The sequence below is a fragment of the Lissotriton helveticus genome, chromosome 3_1 (genome assembly GCF_964261635.1).
Source record: "Lissotriton helveticus chromosome 3_1, aLisHel1.1, whole genome shotgun sequence".
Classification (NCBI taxonomy): domain Eukaryota; kingdom Metazoa; phylum Chordata; class Amphibia; order Caudata; family Salamandridae; genus Lissotriton; species Lissotriton helveticus.
In genome coordinates, this window is record NC_136061.1 from 1,347,634,548 (window position 1) to 1,347,659,050 (window position 24,503).

A 24,503-nucleotide genomic window follows, 5' to 3' on the forward strand; every position below is an offset into this window, starting at 1 on the left:
CCGAAGTTTCCAAGTGTTCTCTCCTAAAGCAGCATCAACCATCTGTCCTTCTACCCGCGGAGTCCCTCAAGGCTCAATCCTTAGTCCCTTATTATTTAATATTTATGTTAAACCCTTGGCATCCATTGTAGAACAGGCGGGACTTACCCTGTTTTCGTACGCTGATGATACCCAGATTGTCTTCTCCCTATCAGGGAGAGACGAGAACAACATCTCCGCACTCAAGTCAGGCCTAACTCTTGTGGCCGATTGGATGCGGAGAAACTGTCTCAAACTGAATGGGGAGAAGACCGAGGTGGTCATCCTGGGCCGGAATAAACATCTCTGGGGCCCCAGCCACTGGCCCATTGAATTGGGTACCGCGCCAACTCCTTCCACCGCTGTCCGCAACCTGGGTGTTATCATAGATGATAGATTATCTATGCGACAACAGGCCACTAAGGTTGCGGCCATTTGTTTTTCAACGTTACGGTGGCTCCACAAGATCCTATGGATGCTCCCTCTTCCATCCCGCAGAACTGTAGTCCAGGCGCTCGTAACATCTCGCCTGGACTATGGCAATATCCTTTATCTGGGTGCAGACAAAGCCACCTTACAGGTGCTACAGGTAGTGCAAAATGCAGCTGCACGCCTTCTTAAGAATGTTCCCAGACGCTCCTCAGCCAAGGCCGCCTTACATGACCTTCACTGGTTGAGTATCCCTGAACGTATCAAATTCAAGGCACTCTGCTATATGTTCAAGGTTAAGCAAGGCAGTGCCCCAGTCTACCTCCAAAAGCTGATAACACCCTATAAACCCTTACGGCCATTAAGGTCATCAGACATGGGAAATTTTACCATGCCAAGATGGAAGCTGACAAAGATGGGAGGTCGCTCCTTTTCCACTCTAGGACCTAAATATTGGAACTCACTCCCTTTGGCTCTAAAATTAGAGACCAATTTGTTCCGCTTCCGTAAGGCCTTAAAGACACTGCTTTTTACTCAACGTGCCTAATAGTCTGCTGTAGCTCAAATCAGGTGAAGTTGCCTCCTTCTTCTTTAGTCTATCCCTTGCGCCGGGAAACCCACTGTGGGTAGCTGTGCGCGATATAAGCTTAAGAAAATAAATAAATAAATTACTACTTTTGTGTAATCTCTGTTTACAGGAATAATTCAGAGATTAGTTCTTGAAAATTTGCATTTTGATGTAAACATTTTTTCATTTGGAAACTTTGTGTTATTTTCTGAACACAATTTTTGTACAAATAGTTGCAATTATATAGCACCAAGTTTTGGGCTGGTGAAAAGCGCACCTTATATTCATGCGACAGTTCTGCGGTCTCATGCTATTTTCAAAATATTCACTACCATATTAAATGTGAAAATGTTTTGACTACATCTTCTCTAGGTATTTAGTGAACTGCTGAACTTGAATTGCTATAGCGTTCTAATATAGGTATTATACTTTGTCCACTACATTTGCTTAGTTCTTACTTTTTTGTTGTCTTTCAGTGCGCACAATTTGATAGCCCAGAGTCAGTCTGGAACTGGAAAAACAGCAGCTTTTGTGCTTGCTATGCTGAGTCGTGTAAAACCTGAAGATGAATATCCACAGGTGAGGTTGAATGAGTTGTATTCTCTGGTTGTATCCTAATTTAGGCAATGTCGTTCTTGGGTTGTTAATTATGTTAAGATTTCAACAGAGTCGTATAATTAAAATGTTTTGTTCCTCAACATATAAATCATAATTATTCTTAATCTACAAACTGCTATTATTATTTGGTTTTGCAGTGTGCAACTACTACTCACGAGGGGTGTCCTTTGTACTAAGAGAAAACACCAAATGTGATTTAGGGTCCGAGTCTTTGAAGTTTTAGGTTGAGTCCTGCTTCTTTTGAAGTATACATTTCTTCTTTTCTTCTTTGCTCCTGGAAAAATGTCAGTCACAGCAGGCAAGACTCCGAAGCTTATTGTTAGAAATGGGATCTCTGGCTGGCTAAGGCTTGCGCCAAAGCCAAGAAGAGACCACCACTCTAGTCAGGGCAAGGGAGTTACACGCCAAAGATAACCACTGCTCACCCCCTTGGTAGCTTGGCATGAGCAGTCGGGCCTATCCTCTAGTCAATGTGTAAGGCGTTTACCCAACACAAACACAGCACCAACATAATAGGCAAACCACAAAAGGAACTCCACACAAGGTTATATCAAAAATAACCTTTGTATTATCATAAAACACATCAGAATAATCACACAATATACATTGTGCCAACTGGCACTGGGCAATATTTACAGGGGATTATATACACATGACAGGGCCACTTGGACCACTGTCAGAACCATCACTTAGTAAAGATAGTAAATGTAGAACATCTAATAAACATAGAACACAACCAGTAATTACTGGCGAACACTGTACTCGGCATCATACTGTAACACAAACTATATTATGCACAGTATCACATTAGGCCAGGCATCCGCAGTCCCAGGCAATGACGCATCACACTTCCGATCTCACGGCTGCCTCACAACCCCCATGGCGGCGGTTTCCTCAATATCGCCCAACTCGCACCGCAGTAATCCTCAGCTGTTTCCACGGTTGGAGAATACAATCCACGAGTCGGCACTCACACCAACGGCGATGCGGGTTCCACCTTCGCTCTGTCCGCTACCAGTCAGCGCGGTCCGGAGAGGCGATTACCAGAGCCCCCGGCTCATTGTAGTGGGACTCCTGGTAGGCCTTCCTTCGTTGCCCAGCTCCTTTTGTTCCGTGTCTTCAGCGAATCTCCTCCTCCAGTCGTCGCAACTTACACTGTGTTTCTCCCAACTTTAGGCACAATAATCAGGCAATTTTGTACGGATTATACCGGATTAATTATGCTCGGGCGGCGGAGCCTCTTTAACTGGCGGCCATCTCGCAACTCAGCGAAGCCACGCCCCTCTATACCAGGCAGATTGACGTTCTTGTCCATTCTGCTGGAAATCTACCTAAAGTCAACACAGTGTTGAGAAGTATAGTGAGACGCCTAGCAACCGTCTTGGAAAACTTATGCAACACAGAAGGTGGACAAAGGCTCAGAGTTGAACATGATTTTGTTCTATCCTCAGGGGAGTGAAACTACCCAGAACATTTGGACTGATTCCAGCATCATCCTGTAACTCCTTGATGGAGACGGGGGACGGAGTAGTGCTCGGGCTATTGGCCTTAAGAAAAGAAGAAAATTCCTCATAGACACATTTGCTTGAAAGAACACAGCCAGCTTATTACAGAATACTTGTTTAGGAATGAAAAGTTGAGTGTTGTTGCAATTAGAGAGAGTAGTGACTGTTTTAAAGGATTTATTTGTTGAATATTTGGCTGTGCAGACTTTTGTTGTAAAATATCTATATTTTTCTAAATTGATCAGCATTTTGTATTCCTCTATAACTAATTTATAATTCAATGTTTCCTCATCACTATTGTCTATTTTCCATCTCTGTTTCAGGCTCCTATATTTTTGTTTTAATTTTTTTAATTCTGGCATGTAACCAGGAGCAGAAGTGTTTTTTCAAGCACTAGCTTCGTAACAGCGGTATCTAACCAGTTGGTGAAATTATCCTTAGCCTCTTCAATAGTAGTATTTAAGTTAAGACTGTGTTTATTCTGCAGCTTATCAATTTCCAGACTATTTTCTGCCAAAAACGGGTCTTAATGGCTTTGGAAGGGTTGGGGTGACCACAATTCTTATCCGAAACTGCAAGATTAAAATATACTGCTTTGCGATCCATCCAAATGAGTGGAATGACTTTATCAAAACTGAGTGCAGGGTTATTTGTAAAAAATACCATCCAGCATATGGTTGGCATTATGAGTCAGTTGGTTGACTATTTGATGCAAATTAAAGCTATGAAGACACTAAAGTATTCTGTGTCTAAGTTTTCACTAAGCTTGAAGTGATAGTTAAAATCCCCTATGAGGTGAAGTTTGAAAATGATGTGCTGGACTCCATAAAGGTCCAAACAGATGACCCAAATCTGTCTTTGGGGCCAGGTAGACGATATGGTAGAGCGCCATTAAAAGTGGTAGCCTCATTAAGTTTGAAGGCAAACAACAAGGCTGGACTATCCAAATGCAGAGCCAAACTTAGTACTGCCTTGATACGATTTCCATAGATCTCCGGAAACAACCTTGCCCCCAATTCGCATATCTATTATATGCACATCATACCCATCTGAAATGGCAGTTCTCATATCAGCATCTGATTAAGAATCAGTCCAAGTTTCTGTAAGGAATTCTAAATCCGGATGAAAAGACCCCAAAAGAATCTGCAAATGTGTGTTGTTTACTAAGGAACTTGCATTTAATAGCATAGAGCGGAGTTATTCCGCTGAACGACCTGATACTTGAGAGCTCTTTGTTTAATTAGTCGAAGCTTCACAGTTACTGCCATCTATAGGACAGAGATTGAAGGCATAGCTCCATTTCTGCCATTTGCAGAAGCTTGAGATTGTGTTAAAACCTATGAACTTCACAGCCAGTTAAATCACCTCCTTTCCCAATGTCCAGCAACTCCTCTCTTGCATAGGTGAAAAAATAGGCTGGGGTTTTGGAGCTTGGTGCTGTCCGGCTGCAGATGGGTGCAGAGGGTCTACCTTTGGGCCAACTGCTGTGCGAATACGCTAATCGGACCTCTAAAAGGGCCGGCGTGTAGGCGTGGCCAGCCTCAGCGAATATAGGCACGCCTCGGAGGTAGTAAAACGAAGTGTCAACAAGGGCAGAGCAAACTGGGGTCCAATCGAAAAATCGAAAGGGGATTGAAGAAGTAGTGCTTAAAAGAGCATAAGAGGTGGATTCGTCCTCCTCTATTAAGGCCAACCCTGAACCACTGTACTTCCTAAACACTTAAGACGCTTTAAGGCATAGCCATATTCCCCTAAATTGGCCATAGATTTTTGTTTTGTTTAAATTTTCTTTATTGAGAGTTTTTTATCGTTTTGTTTTTATAACATGGTACATCATTGCATATTTGCCAATTGGACTTTGTCAAGTTTGCTCAAGTTTTCAAACAGCATAAACACATTGTAAATGTAAATTGATACTTGTATAGCGCACTACTCACCCGCAAGGGTCTCAAGGCGCTTGTACGAACACCGCTGAGGAACCCATCCTGGCTTTCCCTGTGAGGTGTCCACTCCTGGGCACCCCCAAGGTGGAGGCCAGGCATCCTTAGCGTTGTGGGGGCCGTTGTGGAGATTAAGCAAGCTATTGCCCAGAGTTGCAGAGTGGGACTCCATGATTGGAATAGGCACCGAGGCGAGAATTATCAGGTCCGTGGAATTTTGAGCCCAAGACCCGCCGAGGCGGGGAATTGAACCCTGGTCCCGGGCTAGACCTCTGCATCAGGGTCTGCCGCTCTAACCATTGAGCCACACTTCTCCATTGTGGAGCATCCGACACAGTAAACATTCTATAGTTCAGATAAGAACAACATCCTGTGTGTGGATATTACCCCTCTAATGGTCTGGCGTAAGGTGTGAGAGACTGACCAATGTCAGGTGCACCTATATGTGGGATTCCGTAGGGGTACTGATGGATGTGATGCCCCCCACTCTACTCTGATGTACCTCAGTGTTTAAGGTCATTGTAGGTGCTCCGAGGGTACAGGAGCCTGCTCTCTGGTATTCAGGCGTAACTATGAACTGCAGGGGAGGGGTAGAGTTTTTTTTGTGGGGGCTGGGGTCCCAGGGGTCCGCTAAAGGCAAGTATTGTATGGTGGTGACCAGTTCATCTGTGAGATGTTTGTATTTTCTGAGTCTGGGGTGAGAGGGGCTTAAGAGGGAGGCAGTATTCCTCGCCGGCTGCCGGTGCTCCAATTAGGCGGAGCTCTAGTATATGCACGGTCTTCCATTCGACACCGTTATTGCGATGTGGTATTTGCTTGCGTTGATGGGGACAGGGGTCTGGGACTGGGATGGGGTGGTCCCGGGCGAGATGTCATGCGTTGTCTCCCGTGTGAATTGGTACAGTAGCTGTGCCCATTCCATTGATATGGGGTGTTTTCGAGTCCCCTTCACCTCCTCCTTACTCAGTGTTGCCTCCTCCGCTGCGCCCCACTTTTTAACTGCACCTGTCCATGCTGCCTCTGGGGGTCCCGCTGGTGCTCTCCAGTACATGGCTATTATCCGTTTTGCTAGGAGTAGGGCTAAGGATGCAAATCTGAACTGCACCTTTTCTGTCTTCCGCCTGCGGAAGATCCCCAAGGCGCTCGTCTCCCATGTGTCAATGTGTTGGAGGTGGACTGTCGCCTCCAGAGCCCGATGTACCTCACCCCAGTATATTTTGATTACGGACAGTCCCAAAACATGTGTTTGAAGTTTGCTGCGGGTATTTGACACCTGGGGCACGTAAAGGCTGTGTCGGGGTTGAAACGGTGGAGTTTGTGAGGTGTTAAATATGCGCGGTGTAATATGTTGAATTGAATATTTTTTAACCATGCATTCCGTGACACCTTCTTTGGGTACTCTAAGTCCTTCTCCCATTCCTGATCATTAAGCATGCGTCCTATCTCATCTTCCCATCGTTGGCGGAGGGTTAATAACGGGGTAGAAATCAGTTCCCCTATCGCATTATAATGCCAAGTGACTAAATGCCTGCCCATACGTAGGATTGTGGGGAGCACTGGGTGCGTTGGTGGTTCTCCGTCGGCCAGATCCCAGCATTGTCGTACACTGTCCATCAAACGTCTGTGCACTAGGAATTGTCCTGGGGGAGGCCATACTCATTTTGCAGTTGGTCATGTCTTCAACTGCCCTTCCTCGAACAGTGCCTCCACCTCTGTCACCTCGCTTTCTGTCCATATCCGGAGGGTTCAGAATGTGAAATAATTCTCTTTCTGTGGAAATTCCACTAGTGGGAGTAGTGGAGAGTAAAACGGCTGGCATTTTGACATACAGTGTATGCGCATCATGCATTTGTGGGCGATCACCACCTGTAGAGGGTATGTACTCTGCGGCCTGGTACCTGGCATCAATAGCCGCCGAATAGCCAGGAGGGGCACCTGACCATCATTACTGTATGTCTCCTCCATGTGGTGTTCCGCTGTCCAATGGGACAGCCACTGGATCTGCGCCGCTAGGAAATACGCTTCGAAGGAGGGGGCCCCCAATCCCCCCTTTGTTGTGGGTAAGTATGTAGTCTGTCAGGCCAATCTGTGTCTACCACCTCCTCATATCAATGTTGTGAGTAGTGTGTCAAGTTCCTGGAAAAAGGAGCGAGGGGGTATCACCGGGAGATTTGTAAAGGAGTAAAGTAGTCTGTGCACCATCATAATTTTGGCTAGGGCTACACGCCCTATGGGGGCTAAGGGTAGCGTCTTCCAAAAGGTAACTGCTGCTTGAAGCCCTGCCAATATTTTGCGATTGTTCCTCTCGTAGAGGTCTTCAGGGGAGTGATAGTCTCAATCCCAGATAGCGAGGTGCCACTGCACTCCAACCAAGCGTCTGAGGTCCTATCTCCAAGGGAGTCAGGTGAGGGCTGAGAGGAGACTCTGAGTCCGGAGACTTCTGCAAAGTCCATATTGGTGTGAGATCTCTTGTTATGTCTCGCACATAGATTAGGAGATCGTCAGCGTACAATGATACGCAGTGGACCGTGCCCGCTATCGGAATACCCCAGTCGTCTCCCTCCTGTCTTAATCGAATGGCCAGAGGTTCCACTGCCAATGCGAAAAGCAGGGGGGACAGGGGGCATCCCTGTCTCATCCCCCATGCCACCTGAAGGGGATTTGAGATGTACTTTCCTACTCTTACCCTGGTGGTGAGGCCTTTGTAAAGACGTTGCGTATACGCCAGTAGGGTCGGGCCAACGTGCACCTTACGGAGGGTTGCGAAGAGATATGTCCATAAGAGGTGATCGAAGGCCTTTTCAAGGTCTAAGATTAGGCAAGCTGCGCGAAGGAAGTGGTCCCGTGCTCTGTCTTGTACGTGAAAAAGCAGACGTATATATTGTGACACATTTCTCCTGGGGAGGAAGCCCTAAAATCTAGAAATCTGCGTTAAGTAACGTAATTGGCTTGTATGAGGACGGGAGCGTGGGATCCCTATTTGGTCTAAGGAAGGTTACCAGGGTAGATTTCCTGAGGAAACTGGGAAGTTCGCTTCACTTTAATGTGTCGTCATACATGGACACCAGGTGTGGGGTTACCTGCCTCTGAAACGTAGCATAATATTCGAGGGGAAAGCCGTCCATTCCCGGTGCTTTACGCCGCGCCAGTGCTCTGATTGTGTGGGTAACGTCCGGGGATTTTATCTTTGTATCTAGTGCCTTTCCATCCGCCGGTGGAATGCGGGGTAGGGGCGTGGACTGAAAAAATTGGGTTAGCACCAAGGGGGGACGGTCGCGGTGGGGCTCGATAGATGTCCGTGTAGTAATCGTGAAAGATGCACAGTATATCTACCTGTGATTGCCGAAGGGCCCCAGTCTTATCTTGCAAAGTCGTGATGGGTGCCATGTCCGTGTCTTGCTTGGCTAGTCAGGCAAGTAGTGTACCTGCCCTGTTTACCTCTCGATGCACTCGAGCAGCATATGCTCCAAAGTTGTATTTATGGAGGTCCCCCATTGTTTACGCATAAACCGTTTTTGCTGTCGCTACCTGTTCGGGAGTCGTGTCCCCTCTGTCCTGCTGTTTCATGAGGTCTGCTAGGTTTGTTTCTGCTGTTTGTAGTGATCGTTCCAGTACTTGCCTCACCCCTAATATGTGTTGTATACAGTGACCCCTTGCTTCGACTTTAAATGCATTCCTTTCTGCGGATCTGGAAGATGCTGTATATGCGTCTAATGTAAAATATTCTTGGATATGTTCGCCATGTGTGTGACAGAATGCCTGGTCCATGAGGCATTCCCTAGGTAACTTCCATGTGGGTATCTGGGGATGCGGTAGGCGCCATCTGAGGGTCACGGTATGTGCATCGTGGTCTGACAGTACTCTGCCTAGATAATAAGTGTGCTGTATTTGGGTGAGTAAGGTTGTTGTGCAGAGGAATCTGTCGAGACGTACCCTGAGGTTATGTGGGACTGAGTAAAATGAGTATTACCCTAGTGTTCAGGTTCTTCTCTCTCCATGCATCTGCCAATGTCCATTGGGTAACCCATTTTTTAAAATGCTCTATCTGTTTTGGTGCAGGCGAATGCGGTGGTGGGACCTGTCTAAGCTGATGTTGAGGGTGCAATTGTAGTCCCCTCCCAGTAACCACGGCATTGTTGTGTATTGTGCTAATACCCTTGTAAGGCGGGCCCAGTACTGCTCAGGTTCTACATTAGGGGCATAAATGCTTCCTTTCAATATTTCTTTACCCTCGAGATGTCCCGCTAGCAAAGAGTATCGACCCTCTTTATCTATCGCCCTGGATTGCTCTTTAAAGGGGATCCCAGGCCTGATCCAGATTAGGGTTCCCCAAGCAAATTCAGAGTATGTTGTAGCACAGATGATACCTTGCCACTTCTTCCGTTGGCACTCCACCTCTATCCCTGTCAGGTGTGTCTCCTGGAGGAGCACTACCTGGGCTTGCTGTCGTTTCATGTATGCATATATCGCATATCGTTTGCCTGCGGTGTGCATGCCTCTGACGTTTAATGGTTCCACTTTCAGGTCTGTGTTATGGAGCATGTCTATCCTGGTTCTTGCTGTCTGGGTGGCGTCCTACAGAGTATGTCACCCCTTGTCCCTCTCATGTCCTCTCCCCGCTGAAGTGCCTGCTTCTGTTGGTCATACCACCATTCTGTGGATTGCGTGTTCGTTCCCCCGGGAATGTGACAGGGATATATAACTGGGGAGGAGTAAGATAACTTAACGGGAAACCATCCCAACTATGAGGACCTATCCCTCGGAACGATACTTCCAAACTGCCCAACATGTGCGAACTTTAGTCCATTATGTGAGGGATGTGGTCTTCGGCCTCCGCTAGCTGCCGTTGCTGCAGCCGCCTGTTAGTTGACTGTATCAAGCTGGTGCCCTATCGCGGCCCAGTCGACCCTAGCCATGCTGCATAGTCTGATGCTAAGGATGTTTGTCCATTTCGCCGGGCAGGGTTAGCCATTCCAACTGTGATCAGCAGCTTCCCCTCGAGCAGGGGGTCGTGTTATTGTCAGAGGCCATCTAGTGTATAGGTTTTATGTGCCGGGTTGAGAGTGTCAGAGCAGAGTTAGATCAAAGTGTCTGCCGTCTGAGGGGTTACTATTGGCGCAGTCATTGAGCCATCTCCTAGGGTGTTTCCATCGCTACCCTCCTCTTCCGACGTGAATATATGCGGTCCCCTCTCGCCATCTGAACTGTCTCCCAGGAACCCCACCTCTGCAGCTACCTGTAGTGCTCTGCGGCGTTCTGCGATAATTTTAGCAAGATCCGGAGAGTTCTTGTTGGAGGAATCCGAGCGTGGGTGTAGCTGGGTTAGTGTGACTTTCTTCTGCTGTTGCCGTTGGAGCCGGCCGGTCGATTGGTTGGTGTCTTTCGGGGATTGGCCCCGGGTGTCAGATGTTGGTCGACCCAGTCACTGGCCGCTGTTGGATCCGAGAAAAAAATGTGTAGTTCCGTCGTGTATTATCTTGAAACGGGCTGGGAATAAGAGCGCGTATTGAGCATTCTTCTGTCGCAGGGTACGCTTGACCGCCAAAAAAGTGGATGTGAGAAGTTGGCCTGGTATATGATGTCCACAGTTCTGTGGGCACCTTGTATCAGTCCAAACAATCCCTTATGGTGGTAGTTGTAAGTCAACCTTATAGACAAGCTATCCTAGGGGTAGCATGGACTAAGCAGCCTTAAAGGCTTAACTCAAGAGGGCATGTGAAGCCAGCAGTTTTACTATATGCAATCCTGTAATATCAAATGAAAGGACACCACACAAGTTATATATTATAAAAATATATGTATTTATTCTCAGAATAATCCCCACTACTCTTTATGAGCAATGAAGCACAAGCATTTAAACAAAAGCACAATATAACATATACAAGTTGCACAATTTTGGATGAGGCTGGTGGCCACTCAAACCATATATCAAAAAAGTGGTATAAGAATCACTAATCGATCGGGGGTAAGGCCTAGGGCCTTGGGAATTGCTGGGACTACACTGGACTAACAGTAGTTAGGACAGGAGTAGCCCGCGGGATTCGGGTGCAGTGCCTAAAGCACAAGCTTGCACCAATGCAAAGTCAATGGTGCCTAAAAGTTATCGCGTTACAGTTTTAAGAGTCTTCCGACTGGACTAGAAGGACAAAACGTTAGACTTAGACACTAGAGGTGTAAACCACTACAGGAGCACCGGCATTCAAGAGTTACCTCACCCACAGGAAGCGGGTGCACAGGTGCAAAGATGTGTCGGGTTTCATCACGAAGATCTAGGGTGCCCGGAGATGAAGATGCTGCAGGCGTCCAGAAGAGAAGTGTCCGGTGCGATCCAAGGGTGGATCGAAGTTGTAGAGTACCTGAAAGCAGAGGGGACAGATTCTGGGTCACTAGCCAGTGACCAGGAAGGAACCAAGCAATGTCGGGCGCAATCAGGTCGATGTCGTGAAGCTTGTCTCCGCTGCCACGTGGACTCTGGGGCACCGAGGATGTCCAGGAGTGGATCACGAGCTGTCGCACGAAGGCTCTCGCTGTCGGTGGTGTCGGCTTCCGGATCGGAGTCAACAAACCTTGGCAAAGGCAACCCACGCAGGATTCGAAGATCGCTTAATACTCGGACCAGCAAGGTCAGAGCGGGTGCTCCTTTTCAGGGGAGCGAGGGCCAGTCTGGAGCAACCAGACCAGCTGTGTAAATTCTTAGGTTCGTCGGTTCTGGGGCCACTAGCCAACGGGCAAGCGACCGGACCAACGCGTCGAGCAGGAAAATGCAAAAGGGCCACACGCAGCACTCGTCAAGTGTGGAGGGGTGAGCTTCGGTGCAAAAGCTGCTCGGGGCTGGAGCTTCTCAAACTCCAATGCACAGCTTCGAGGGAGCCTCGGATGCTGCACGGTCAGCTTCGTGGTTTTTCCAAGATGGCCGCTCCCATGCTTCAGGTCGCCTCCACGGGTCTCAGCTCTGCATAGACTGTGGATCGGGCTGTTGGAAGGCAGGAACGCTGGCTCTTGTCGATCTGTCGCTCGAGTTCCGGCGGGAACTGCAACAAAGCAAACGTCGAGGTGCTGGATGGTGCCTGTTTGCACAGGGTGGTCACTCCTTGACCACAAGGGAGATTCTTCAGTATTCCACATCGAGTGGGATGTCGAAGGGTCCAGAGTTTCGTTTCATAAGTTTCAGTCAGGATAATCTGATGTGCATCTGCACAGCTCCTACCTTTATTCCAAATCAAGGGGCTGGATTACCTGCTAGTTTCCTCCTATGGGTGGGACCTGGGAAGGTAGTGCTTACACCCCTTTCCCTTTGTCCAGTTTCGCGCCAGGACTCGGGCAGGATGGCCCCAGAACCGGTTTGACTGGAATCTGCCCAGGGACACCTTGTGCGCCCCAGGCAGTGTCTAGTTTCTTTCAACCCTCCCTGCTACAATCCACTATCTCCTGTCTGGGGTGGTGTGACACCTCCCTGTGACAGGAAACCCTTTGTCCAGGTGTCCTCTGCCAAGTTTCGGTCAGCAGCAGGAGGCCAGACTCGTGTCTGTGGCAGCAGCATCCATTTTGTGATGCTGGGGCTCTGGTTAGGATTAACCGCGTTTTCAGTAAAGTTACATGTCTTCTCCCTCTAGAATGGGGGAATGCTATCCCCATCACCAGGACTGGCGAGGGGGTAGTATTCATAAGTGTATGACACCAAACACAACATGTTTTGATAAAGCCAAACCAGAGTTGCAATAACCGCGAGGATTATAATGCACTTAAGAGTATATGGTATGGCAGTATCACTGGAACAGCAGTAAGGAAATGGTTCTGAACACTGCAGACAGGCGCAGCTCATGCTAGAGCACCATCTCACATAAAACCAAGCACTCTGCCTCCAGGACAGTAAAGGCCTGCCATAGGAGTGACTGATAGGTGTATATGTGTCCAGATATAGGTTTAGACATAGGTATACTATATCTAAGCAAGGGGTAAGTACACCACCTTGCCCCAGCTGAGTGATCAGCCAGTTGTGTCGATTTAAGTACCAGCCAGGGGTGGCAAAAGATATGCTGCAGCCCCTGGTAGGCCTTGGATGCACCTATGCCCTGCGCACCTATAGTGCATGGTACAGGGGCTGACAAGGTGTCCAGTACCAATTTGGTTATGTACCTATAGTACATGTCTGTGAATTTAGAGAGAGATCAGCAGGCTGTGGGTCTGATTAGCAGGCCCACAGCCACATTAAGTCGAAAACCAGGGGGCGTGGCTTGGGCGCCGATGGCGGAGGTCGCCTAGAAGCTCGGCTCCGCGGTCGAGCCTCTATTAATCCTGTACCCGGGGGTTTATTGGGGGCCCCGACCCCGCACAGACATCCCCTACACCCTGCGGACCTCCCTGCCCTGGCCGCGGGACTGCGGCAGCCGCTGGATCGAAGGGGAGACGAGGTGCGGGAGCCGAGCGGCGTGAACCAAGATGGCGCCTGCTCCGCTCTGACTGCGGCGAGAGCGGCCGGAGACCCAGAGGAGTCGGCGATCCCTCTTAAGAGAAGGAACATAGCTGGATTTTTCCCCTACAAACTCCGGAGGCGGACGTCGGCACCTGGAGACCACTGGGGTGAGCCCTGCGGCTCTGCTGCGAGAAGCTGCGGAGACGTACCGGAGGGGGAGGGGCGGATCCACCTGCCCGCAGCCGGGAGAGGAGCGGAGACAAGGAGCCGCGAGGCGGATTCTGCACCCGCACCGTCCTGAAACGCGGACCGCACGGCAGCGCCGAGGGGGAACCGGAGGTCGTGCCGCTCCTTGCTGTGAAGGTACTGGGAGGAGCGGTGTAGTGCCGGTGGATGGCGCTTTAGCTGGCGGGGCCGAGAAGCCGACGAGCAAATAGTGACGGACGGGGGGGGCAGACGCCTCAGATCCACGCTCTGGAGACGCTGAGACTTGCCGAGGGCAGAGGCGGAAGAGGGGCTTTTTCCACGACGGTGGAAGCTGGGACAGCCCTTGGCCATCGCTATCGCCCCGAACCCCAGAGTTGAGCACTGGAGCGGGGTGGCTGCTGGGACCTGCGGGGGGACTCCTTGCTCAAGCATAACGAGCCCAGGCCGGGCGGAGCTGGATCTTCAAAACGGGCGCCCAGATCACGCGCTGGAACCTGGCACGGAGGAGGAACGCGCAGCTGCTCGAGCACTGTCGCCACCTCGGCGGGACGTCTCCTACCCCCCCCATAGATATCGCATCCACAAGTGGACATCCATTGACCTAGGTGAGCAGGGTCCTCACGCACCGGACGTGCCTGCCTGCGAGCACCCACCCTGACCACCTTGACCACCGCCTGGTAGCCCGCTAGCCTGGTGGCCGGTTGTTGTCCGCGAGGAGGGCGCTTTAAGGAATTTTGGAGGGCACGCCGTGCGGCCTTCACTACCCCCCGTTACCGAGGAGACCCTCCGGTGGCCCCCCACACGACATGGGAAAGCCAAAGGGCCCTAAAGGGGGCGCCCAGGCCGCCTCTGATACAGTTCCACCTGAAACGGAAGAGTGCCGACACCTGGAAGGGCCGAATACTTCGCAGATTCAAGAGCAACTGGACCAAATCCTGCGGGCAATCACCGAGACTAGATCGGCACTCCGAGAGGATATAGCCCAAGTGGCGACGGGCTTGGGCCTACTTAGAGCGGACCACGGTAAACTCTCACGGTAAACTCTCAGACAGGGTGAAGGAGGTGGAGGGCTCGGTGCGCCACCTGGAACCGGCGCAGAAAGCACTGAACGCCACGATGAAAGACGCCCTGTCCAGAATCGAAGCCCTAGAGAAACGTGCGGAAGATGCGGAAGGACGCAACAGGAGAAATAACATTCGGTTAGTGGGCCTTCCGGAGAAAATTGAGGGTGAGGACATGGTGGCGTTTCTGGAGGATTGGCTGCGAACGACGGTGGCGCCGGAAGGGCTGTCGCCCTTCTATACGTTGGAACGGGCACACAGGGTGCCGGCCAAGCCGCCGTTGCAGGGTGGCCCCCCCGACCGGTGGTGGCGAGGTTGCTCCATTTCCGCGACAGAGACCTGCTGTTACAGGCGGCCAGGAGGGGGGGACCCTACCAGGTGGACAATAGCCGTGTGAACATTTTCTCGGATTACACCTACGAGACGCAGAGACGTCGATCCTCCTTCCTCGCGGTGAAACGTGAACTGCGTGCTGAAGGCATCCAGTACTCCTTGCTATTCCCGGCACGACTCCGCATCATAATAGATGAGACTACCAAGTTCTTCAACACCCCGGACGAAACGTGCAGTTGGCTTGAATTGTACAGAGCCGGCAAGGATGGCTTTGGGGCCTCTTCTCAAGCAACAATGGGAGACAGTCTGCTGCGGCAACCTAAGAGGTTCAGGCACCGCAGGGGTAGAACCACTCGTCCCTCCACGGTGGAGACAGCGGCGGAGTGGCGTGGAGTGATAGAGATTGTCTCTTCCATATCTGGCCCTCAAGGTGACCAGGAGAAAACACAATTGGATCCTGATGAAAGCGGGGGGCGCTCGGACACGGAGGGCTCAGAAGTTGATAGTCTGAAACTCCCGGCTGTCACCCCGGAAACGGCGGAAGGTCTACTAGATGAACAATGACACTGATGGGTGAGCCGGTTCTGGTGGTGGGAACAGGGGTCGGGGGTTGTGGGGAGGCTGTTTGAGTGGTAGGATGGACCTCGCATGAGGAAATGTTTACTTACTGACTGTGTGAGGGGTTACGGGGCTCCCATACGTAACCCATAATTGCAAGGGGCTCGGCCGCGCGATGGCTTGCTGTGGGCGGCCCCACATTGTTGCTCAACCCCCCCACATTGCCCTTAAGGCATACCTACGGTGGCTACCGTCAGGTTAGTTGCGGAAAGGTTTATGGAGGGTACAGTTTGGATGGGGTCTAGATGGTACTGTTTGGAACCTGTTCTGGGGGGGAGGGTGAGGGATTCTTGTTTGATAGTTTCTTCATTGTTGTTGGAAAGGGAACTCGTCATTGGTAAGAGAGTGGCTGGGTATTTAACCGAGCCTGTACTGCACTTAGAGAGACTGGAACACGAAATATGGGATTATGGCTGATATCTCAACTCTGAAATGTATCACCTGGAATGTGAGGGGCCTGCACACCATGACCAGGCGACATAAGGTTCATGCTTATCTAGTGCGCAGGGGGATACAGATAGCGCTCCTGCAGGAGACACATCTCACCAAATCAGAAGGGCTCGCGCTACAGCGCAGATGGAGAGGTCAAGTGTATAACACCACATACTCGGCTTATGCAAGGGGGGCGCTGATATGGATAAAGGCGGGAGTGCCCTTACAGGTACATAGTCACACAATAGATCCGGGAGGGAGATTTGTGGCAATTGCAGGGAGACTACGGGGTCGAGAAGTGAATATCTGCTGCATTTATGCGCCTAATACAGACCAACTCGCCTTTCTGACTGAACTGTCGGGTTCATTGGCCCGCTACCTGTCGGGGCCCATCCTTCTGGGGGGCGATTTCAACTCGGTGACAGACGTCAATCTGGATAGGTCCCATCCTCCCCTTCCGGACTCCCCGACACATCGGGTGGCCAGAGGCAGAGTAGATTGGCAGGCTAAATGGGGTCTGGTGGATATCTGGCGAGCGCAACACCCGCACGCCCGGGACTAATCCCATTTCTCCGGCATGCACGAGTTGCATGTGAGGCTGGATGGCCTGCTGGGATCGAGAGAGGTGGTCTCGTCGGTCTTACGGTCTGAGTACTTGACGAGAACTATCTCAGACCACAATCCGCTACTGATTGATCTCCGTTGGCACCAGGGCATCCCTTGTGTACCAACCTGGAAGTTACGACCGGAACTCCTGGAAGACCAGGTGTTCCGTAGTGACTTAGAAGCCAAGATTGCGGGATACTTTGAGCTGAACGAGGGCACGACTGCAGAGAGGGCCACGGAATGGGACGCCTTTAAGGTGGTTGTTAGGGGCTACTGCATCACGCAGAAAGTTGGAGTACGCCGTATACTCCTGGAGGACCTAGCGAAAGCTGATAGGGCCCTCCGCGACCTAGAAGTCGCCCGCCCTGGCCGCCCGGAGCTCCAACAACAAGTTTTAGCGGCTAAAGAAGCTGTGGCGGTTGAGGTTCAGCGACTACGAAGCTATGACTATAAAACGTACCTGACTAGGTCACTGGCTGAGGGCGATAAATCGAGTACGCTACTGGCTTGGCTCGCCAATCCGGCTAGACGCACCTCGCCGATTGTGGCCATGCAGACTGCGGAAGGCAGTGCGGTGTATACTCAACCCGAAATCCTTCACTGCTTTTGGAATTACTATAAACAGCTCTATAGTAGTCGGTTGACCCCAGACGTTACCCCGACGGATGCCTTCCTGAGGGACCTCCCGATCCCTACTCTGGAACCGGAGCGGGCGAAAGACCTGGGGCGAGACGTGGAGATTGGGGAGTTCAGACATGCCATAAAAAACACGGCGCGGAATAAAACTCCGGGCCTCGATGGACTCCCAGTTGAGTTCTATGCTGTGTACATAGAGCTCCTGGCCCCCAAACTCCTACAGGTTTATAAGGAAGCGAAGACTTTAGGAAGACTACCAGGTACGATGCGGGAGGCCCTGGTGGTACCTTTACTTAAACCTGACCGCGAGGGCGTGGAACCAGCGTCTTATAGACCGCTCTCAATGCTCACGGTCGATTATAAGATCTTGAGCAGCATATTGGCCGCACGACTGCTAGGCCACATGAGCTCCTTGGTACATATGGACCAAGCGGGCTTCATCCCCGGACGAAATACCACGATGAACATCCGGCGCTTGTTTCGCCTGTTGGAGGGAGACCACGCCTATGCCTCGGACCCTGCGATTCTCTCGATAGATCTTGAGAAAGCCTTTGACAGTTTAGAATGGGTTTATCTACACAGGATCCTGGAGCGGTTTGGTTTGGGGGAGGGTTTCCTGGGATGGACCAAAGTGTTGTATTCCTCAGCGATGGCTAGGGTGAAATCGGGCCCGCTGATATCTCAACGCTACCCTGTGGAGAGAGGCACGAGGCAAGGCTGCTCCCTATCTCCATTGCTATTCGCCCTAGCAGTGGAACCGCTGGCAATTTCGATCCGCACTGGGGCCCACTACAGGGGGTTGCAATCTCCGCTGGGCCACCAGTATATATCCCTGTACGCGGATGACCTGTTGCTTTTCCTGGAGGACGTTGGACCGGCCCTGGCTGGAGCGGACTCAGTGCTCACGGCCTTTGGTGCGGTGTCCGGGCTCCAGGTAAACTGGGCTAAGACCTGCCTGTTCCCGATCCGAAGCGACAGTCCCGTACCGGACATTCATAGGGAGATCCGCTGGGAGCCGGCTTGTTTCAAGTACTTGGGGGTGCACGTTTACCATCGCCCTGCTGACACGCTTGAAGGTAACATCTCCAGGGGTATCCGAGCGCTCAAAGGCAGCATGACCTTTTGGTCCACCCTGCCCCTGTCAGTGGCGGGGAGAATTGCTCTATTGAAGATGGTCGCACTGCCCCGTCTTTTATACTACTTCAGGACGTTGCCGATCTGGATCCCTAGATCTACATTTCAGGGCCTGGAGTCCATGATAGTGGCGTTCCTGTGGGGCGCGGGGCGCCGCAGGGTGGCGCTCAGAACCTTGCAAAGACCTAAGGCGGAGGGGGGGCTGGCGGCACCTGACTTTGAGAAGTACTATTTGGCTGCACAGCTACAGACCTATACCAAAGAGATGGCGCGCGAGTTTCGGGGTCCGGAAGAATCAAGGGGTACTGGCATACCCCGACATGTCTTGGAGTATATTGCATTACAGCAGAAACTGGATCTGAGGGACCTCACTCTGGAGGAACCGTAAAATAGGAGATACAAGACCTTATGCCCCGGAGATCCCGCTGGGAGTGCTCACTGCACTACCCCACGGTGGAGACTGGTCACGGCTGGGAGAATGGGAGGAAATGGGTATACAGATCGTAGGTGACCTCTACGAAGACGGGATGTTGTTCCCCTTCCGGGCGCTTCTGGACCGCTATGATGTCCCTAGAGGCGATTTTTTGCTCCACGCGGCGGTCATAAGGGCACTCCAGGCACATTGGAAGATGGGCCAGGAGGAACTGCAGGTGTCGAAGGCGTGCCAATACGTCATGATGTCAGCGGGGACAGTGAAAGCAGTCTCATGTCTATACTCCAGAATGGTGGAGGATAGACTGACCCCCTTGACGACCCTCAAGGCCAGATGGGAAATGGACATAGGAAAAGAAATCCCGGAGACCGCATGGGCCCAGCTGGTGCAGCGGCCCTGGAGGGGCACACGGAGTGCCCGATTCCAACTAGTCCACTTCTACGTTTTACACTGCGCCTATTTGACACCGGAGAAACTACAGAAATACTTCGACCTAGAAACGGCGGCCTGCCCTAGATGCAGGACGGACGGAGCGGACCTGCTACATATGTTGTGGTCCTGCCCAATGCTGACTTCCTACTGGCTGTTTGTGGGAGAAACACTGACTGAAGTGACAGGCAGATCGTTACAGATAGATGCAGCTGTAGGGATCCTCCATTGGTTTCCGCATACCCCCAAAAACAAGATTACTAATAAGTTTATAGACTTAGGGCTGCTTCTGGCAAAACGAGAAATCACCAGACACTGGAAGGCGCGAGCTGGTCCTACAGGCGATAGGTGGCGTAATGAACTTCTCAAGTGGGCGGGGAGTGAAAGCACATTGCGATACCAGCAGGCGAGGAAGCGGCGAGATGAGAGAGCCCTAGAGTTGGCGCAGGCATGGGAGACACTGGTGCAGGCCCTACGTGATCATAATACACACACTGACTCTGATAGTACGGAAGGAGAGCGGCCTAGATCCCGATAACAGCTCACTAGTGGGTTGGCCCTCCGAAGACGAACTAAGTCTCTTATAACACTCTGATAGACCGCACGATACTCTACCAATGACGGGAGGGGAGGGGGAAAGAGGAGGGTTGCGCCAACGGCTTCCGTATACACTAGCATAAAGTACCGAAGCGACTGACGAATTGCTCCTCTGAGGGGAATGGGAAGTTTGGGGAGGGGAAAAGGGATGTTTTCGTTGGGTTGTTTAGAAAAGCAGACGTGTTTCATTTCTCCACCTACTGAACACTGCTGGAACGGAGAGATGTTACCCGTGACCTACTGGCACACGCCGCCCGACCCCCGGGTTGTGGGCTGAATGGCCGTGTATAGAATCGTTGATTTCAATATCCTAATGACTCGTGTTCTCTATTAGGTGCCAATAATGTGCTCACATTTCTTTCCTGCAATAAAAATATATTTGACAAAAAAAATTAAGTCGAAAACCAGTGAAGCAAAAAGCAAAAATTGGGGTGACCATAGGATAGCAGACCCTACTCTCCCACAGTGGACCTTTGTTGCTGTACTGCCCTGGAGTACTCTGGGAATAACATAACCTGTTTGTCTTCCACTCGGATCGCCCCCTGTCTCCTTGCGGCTCGAAGGATAGTGTCCCTGTCCTGGTAATGGAGCAATTTTAGAAGAAACAGTCTCGGCGGTGATCCAGGCCGCGGTTTATGGGCTGGCACCTGGTGTGCCCGTTCTGTTGAGAAAAATGGGGTCAGTTCTTCTGCTTGCGTAAACGCTGCGATCCATCTTTTTATGTAGTTGATTGGATTGGTCCCCTCAATTCCTTCTGGTAGATTTGACGCAAATGTTGCTTCTCCGTGAGTGACCTTCCAGATCATCCGTTCTGCTCTCTAGGATCTTCACCCGTGACTGCATGTCTTTTAAGGAGTCTTGCTGTTGTTGCACTTGTGGTTCCAGAGTTTGTATCGTAGTTTCTCCTAGCTTGACCTTTTCTGCCGATTTCCTATGGTCGTCCTGGAGTATATTTAGATCCGTGGCCAGTTCTCCGAACCTTTGCTCCATTTTTACTCTAAAGTGTTCAATTGCTGCTAAGACTATGTCCAATTTGGATGACATAGCGTCCGATCCTGCAAGCTCCCCACTATGAGGCATGGTGAGAGACACCGGGACGGTGCCCTCTGTGGCCCCGAGTTTTGCGCTTTGCCAGTCGCCCGTTGGCGTCCCATGGTGAATGCATCCTCCGCCAACCGTTTCCAGCGGCTCCCCACAGTAGCTTCCCCTGGAAAGTGGTCTCTTTGAACGTGTTCAGCCTTGGCCTCTTTGGTGACTCGGAGCCTCCCTTGGTCTTGCCCCAGTTCCAACTTACAGGTGCTGTCATGTTACTTCCAAGAAGCGTGTGCAGAGGCCCCCCTGTCGCCTCCCGCACAGCCTCTGTTATAATCTGTAGGGGTCCACTGTCCCCGGCTCGGAGAGCCACCGAGGCGTGCCGCCGATAGATGTGGCCGTTGCGCCGTTCCCTACTAGCCGCGGATTCAGTTTCCTCAGTGTGGGGGCATCATCGTATGAAGGTGATGTATCCGTTGACAGGGGGGCCTACAGTCCCACCTCGCTCGTCTCCAGGACCGGCTTCGCCGCAAGGGAGAGGAGGTTCCGTGTGGGGGACAGTGCCCCAGTTCAGACCCTTCAGAGCCCAGATGGTGTCTGTATGTTGTCCTGTGGTCTTGGTGCAGGGGTTTATCGCAGCGTGTTATTGGCGTTGCATCCCACTCTCGCAGCTCCAGGTGGACCTTCGGTAACTATCCCAGGGGGGCGACAGTCCGCCACCGACAGCCCACCAAGGCGACCCCGGTGTTGTCGCGGGTGCTGCCGCAGCATCGGGTCTCACACCATCAGGGGAGGGGAAATCTTGACACGCCATCTCCTACTGTCTCGGGGCCCGCACCACCAATTTGTTCTCCCCCCGCACGCCTCGAGGCCCAGTCGTCATGGGGGAGAGGGGTGACCTGCTGCGGGGCCCAAGAGCACTATACAGGCCCGCCGGGCACCCTCCTCAAATGCCGCTGGTCTTGAGTCCCTTATGGTGTGGTACTGTGGTATGAGGTCGTTGCTATGCCCCCCAAGGCGATATATTGGCCCTTCCCTTGCAGCCCCCTTCTTAGACCGGAGTTCAACTGCGTGGTTTTGTATTTGGAAGGCCTCTCGGCCACCACGCCGACGATTGTTGCGGCCCGCAAGCTTGGGGGCTGCTGCAGTGGTGTGCCTCGCCCACTAGACCGGGGAATCTGGGCCCGTTGACCCCCGTCGGCTATGAGGCCTGCACTGCGAGTGAGTCCCCTCCCCCCGCACACCTCGAGGCCCGGTGCCGCTGTGTGGGGGCCTCCTGTCCCTGCGCAGGGGTGAGTAGCTCCGCACCGGCCCGCTGGGCACCCCCCTCCAGCGTCGCTGACGGTCCTGAGCAGCTACGGCGCTGCTTTGGGTGTTGTATGTCCTCCGCTATTCGCCCCGCTTGAGGCGCACCGTCTCTGTCCCGGAGGGCCTCCTCCCATGCGGGAGACTCGGCCGCATTGGGGGAGGAGGAGCCCGCGAGCAGACACGGCCGTGCCTCACCTGCTCTCCTTTCATCCTCTCTGCCACCTGGGTGGGCGCCCGGATGGGCCGCCGCAAAACCTCCCGCTGCAATCATTGTTGGGGCCTGGGGGCTGTGCCGGAGAAGCCCTTTCACCATTAGGGGCTCAGTCTCCGGAGCGTCTAACGGGATGCCGCCATCTTGACGGCCTTGCTAAATTGGCCATGGATATGTTAGTCTTTGTGAGCTTTCTATGCGCTGCCCCTGTGGAGAGAGTGGTGATGGGAAAATAGTGCGAGATTCACAAGCCCCAACCAGGACCAGGTTAAACAACCTGGAACCCTCGTCAGTGACGGTACCTGACTGGGGAATGAGTTATGGTTTCTTCATTTAACCGCTCAGAGTCCACATTGAGAGTCTGACCTGTCCGTTCGCGCAGAGCAAATTGTGCAGAACCAGTGTAAGTGTCAGTGGGGGGGTGAGACTTACAGTGTGTCGGGCTGATCACCACACTGTGTGAGACTTGGACTATGAGTCGCTGTGGTTTGAGGAGACTTCCGGGCAGTCCACTGGTGTCAGTCACATGATAGGTGCCTCGAAGCTCCAGCCCCCGAGCCGCACCAGTCCGCCCTGGTGCCTGCTGGCTCTCTTCCATGTAGGGGCCTTCCTTGAAAATGCTGCTTCCTTAACCCACAGAAAAGAAGGATCTGCGTGCCTCAGGCAGTGCGGAGCAGGTGGGTAAGTTTGTGTGTGTTGGGGCGGACACTTTGTTTGAGGTGTGTGTTGGAGGTAGAGATGTGTTTAAAAGCCACACATCTCAGGCAGGAGTCGTGACAGGTCAACATGACCTCGCCCCTGTTCGAGGAGGCTGCAGTCACCCCACAGTGGGCTAGGGGCAGACAGCAGACGTGCTGAGTCAGCCGTGTCTCATAAACATGGCCATACATAAGGAATTTGTACGCATTTTCTCAGCTTTCCTCGGGACAGGAGGTCACCGGCAGAGTACTACTCTTGGCAGCTGCCGTTCCTTCCATGGAGCTACTCCTTTGATCTGCGCCGCTGTGCTGTTTGCTGTTTTAATGTTCAGTTTCTGACAGGACAACATTTCCTCCAGGTGGCTCAGCGAAGAGGTGTCGCGAGGCTCTACGGTGTTGGTACATTTAAAAAAACAAGCTAGTGCGATGTGTCCGTGGGTTAATGAGCTTGTTGCAGAAGCATGTGAGCACCCTGCAAGCTACCGGCTCAAACAGCTATGTTTTGAGCTCGTCTACCCTAGCAAAGTGACCATTTAAAAAAAGAAGACATTGAAAGGCGGGCGGCTGTCTGGACGAAGGCTTTCCTGTGGCGTGAATGAGTTGTTGGCAGGGAGGGAGGGAGCGAGCATGGGTTGGGCTAATGCCGCAAGCTGAACACGTGCATATCTCCAGTCCTCCGTGCACGCAGACAGGGAGGGAGAGAGGGTGCGAGTGAGCCGAGCCATACGGGTGCACATCTCCTGTCTTCCGTACACGTGCACCCTTTGGCAAAGAAAGCGACAACAATAGATCTTGCCAAGGCAAGCAGCGCATGTGCTGCGTCGCTAGGTGAGACCTAAAAACGGTAGAGGAGGGCTACAAATCTAAAAAGCATTGCTTTGCATCAAAAAAGACCCAGCAAAACAATACAGGAGGCATCCATTTGATTTAATGGTATAGGAGAAGGGGAGTTTCTCCTGACTATGATGACCTGTATATCCGTGCCAGTCAATACATATCTGACACTCTAAAGCCCATTCTAGCCCGCCTCTGGTCCATTGAACAACTGCAATTGGAGGGGAATTATTTGATGGAGTGGGCTAAATGTGGCCCAAGTCGTCATATAAGGAGAGAAACCACTGTACACACAAATAACCAGGAAACAGCCCATTTAAACGTAGGTTACTCCCCTACCCTCAATGGTCCCTAAGATCCGCCATGAAGAAATGACTACCTGACATAGGGGGGGAATCGGTGAACCAGTGACCATACAGAAAGAGTATAGTACGGGGACGTTT

General features: G+C 51.7%; 1 protein-coding gene across 3 annotated transcripts in view; it reads left to right on the forward strand.

The window, feature by feature from the left end:
• The window catches only part of LOC144824974 (ATP-dependent RNA helicase DDX25-like), a 2,510,053-nt gene that overhangs the window by 637,647 nt on the left and 1,847,903 nt on the right, over positions 1-24,503 (forward strand). For all 3 annotated transcript variants that reach the window (XR_013609216.1, XM_078683906.1, XM_078683905.1), the window contains exon 6: positions 1,492-1,594. Coding sequence is in view for 2 of the 3 variants with exons in the window: in XM_078683906.1 (XP_078540032.1) it covers positions 1,492-1,594 (103 nt within the window). In the remaining variant the exon portion in view is untranslated. The remainder of the gene's footprint in view (positions 1-1,491; positions 1,595-24,503) is intronic.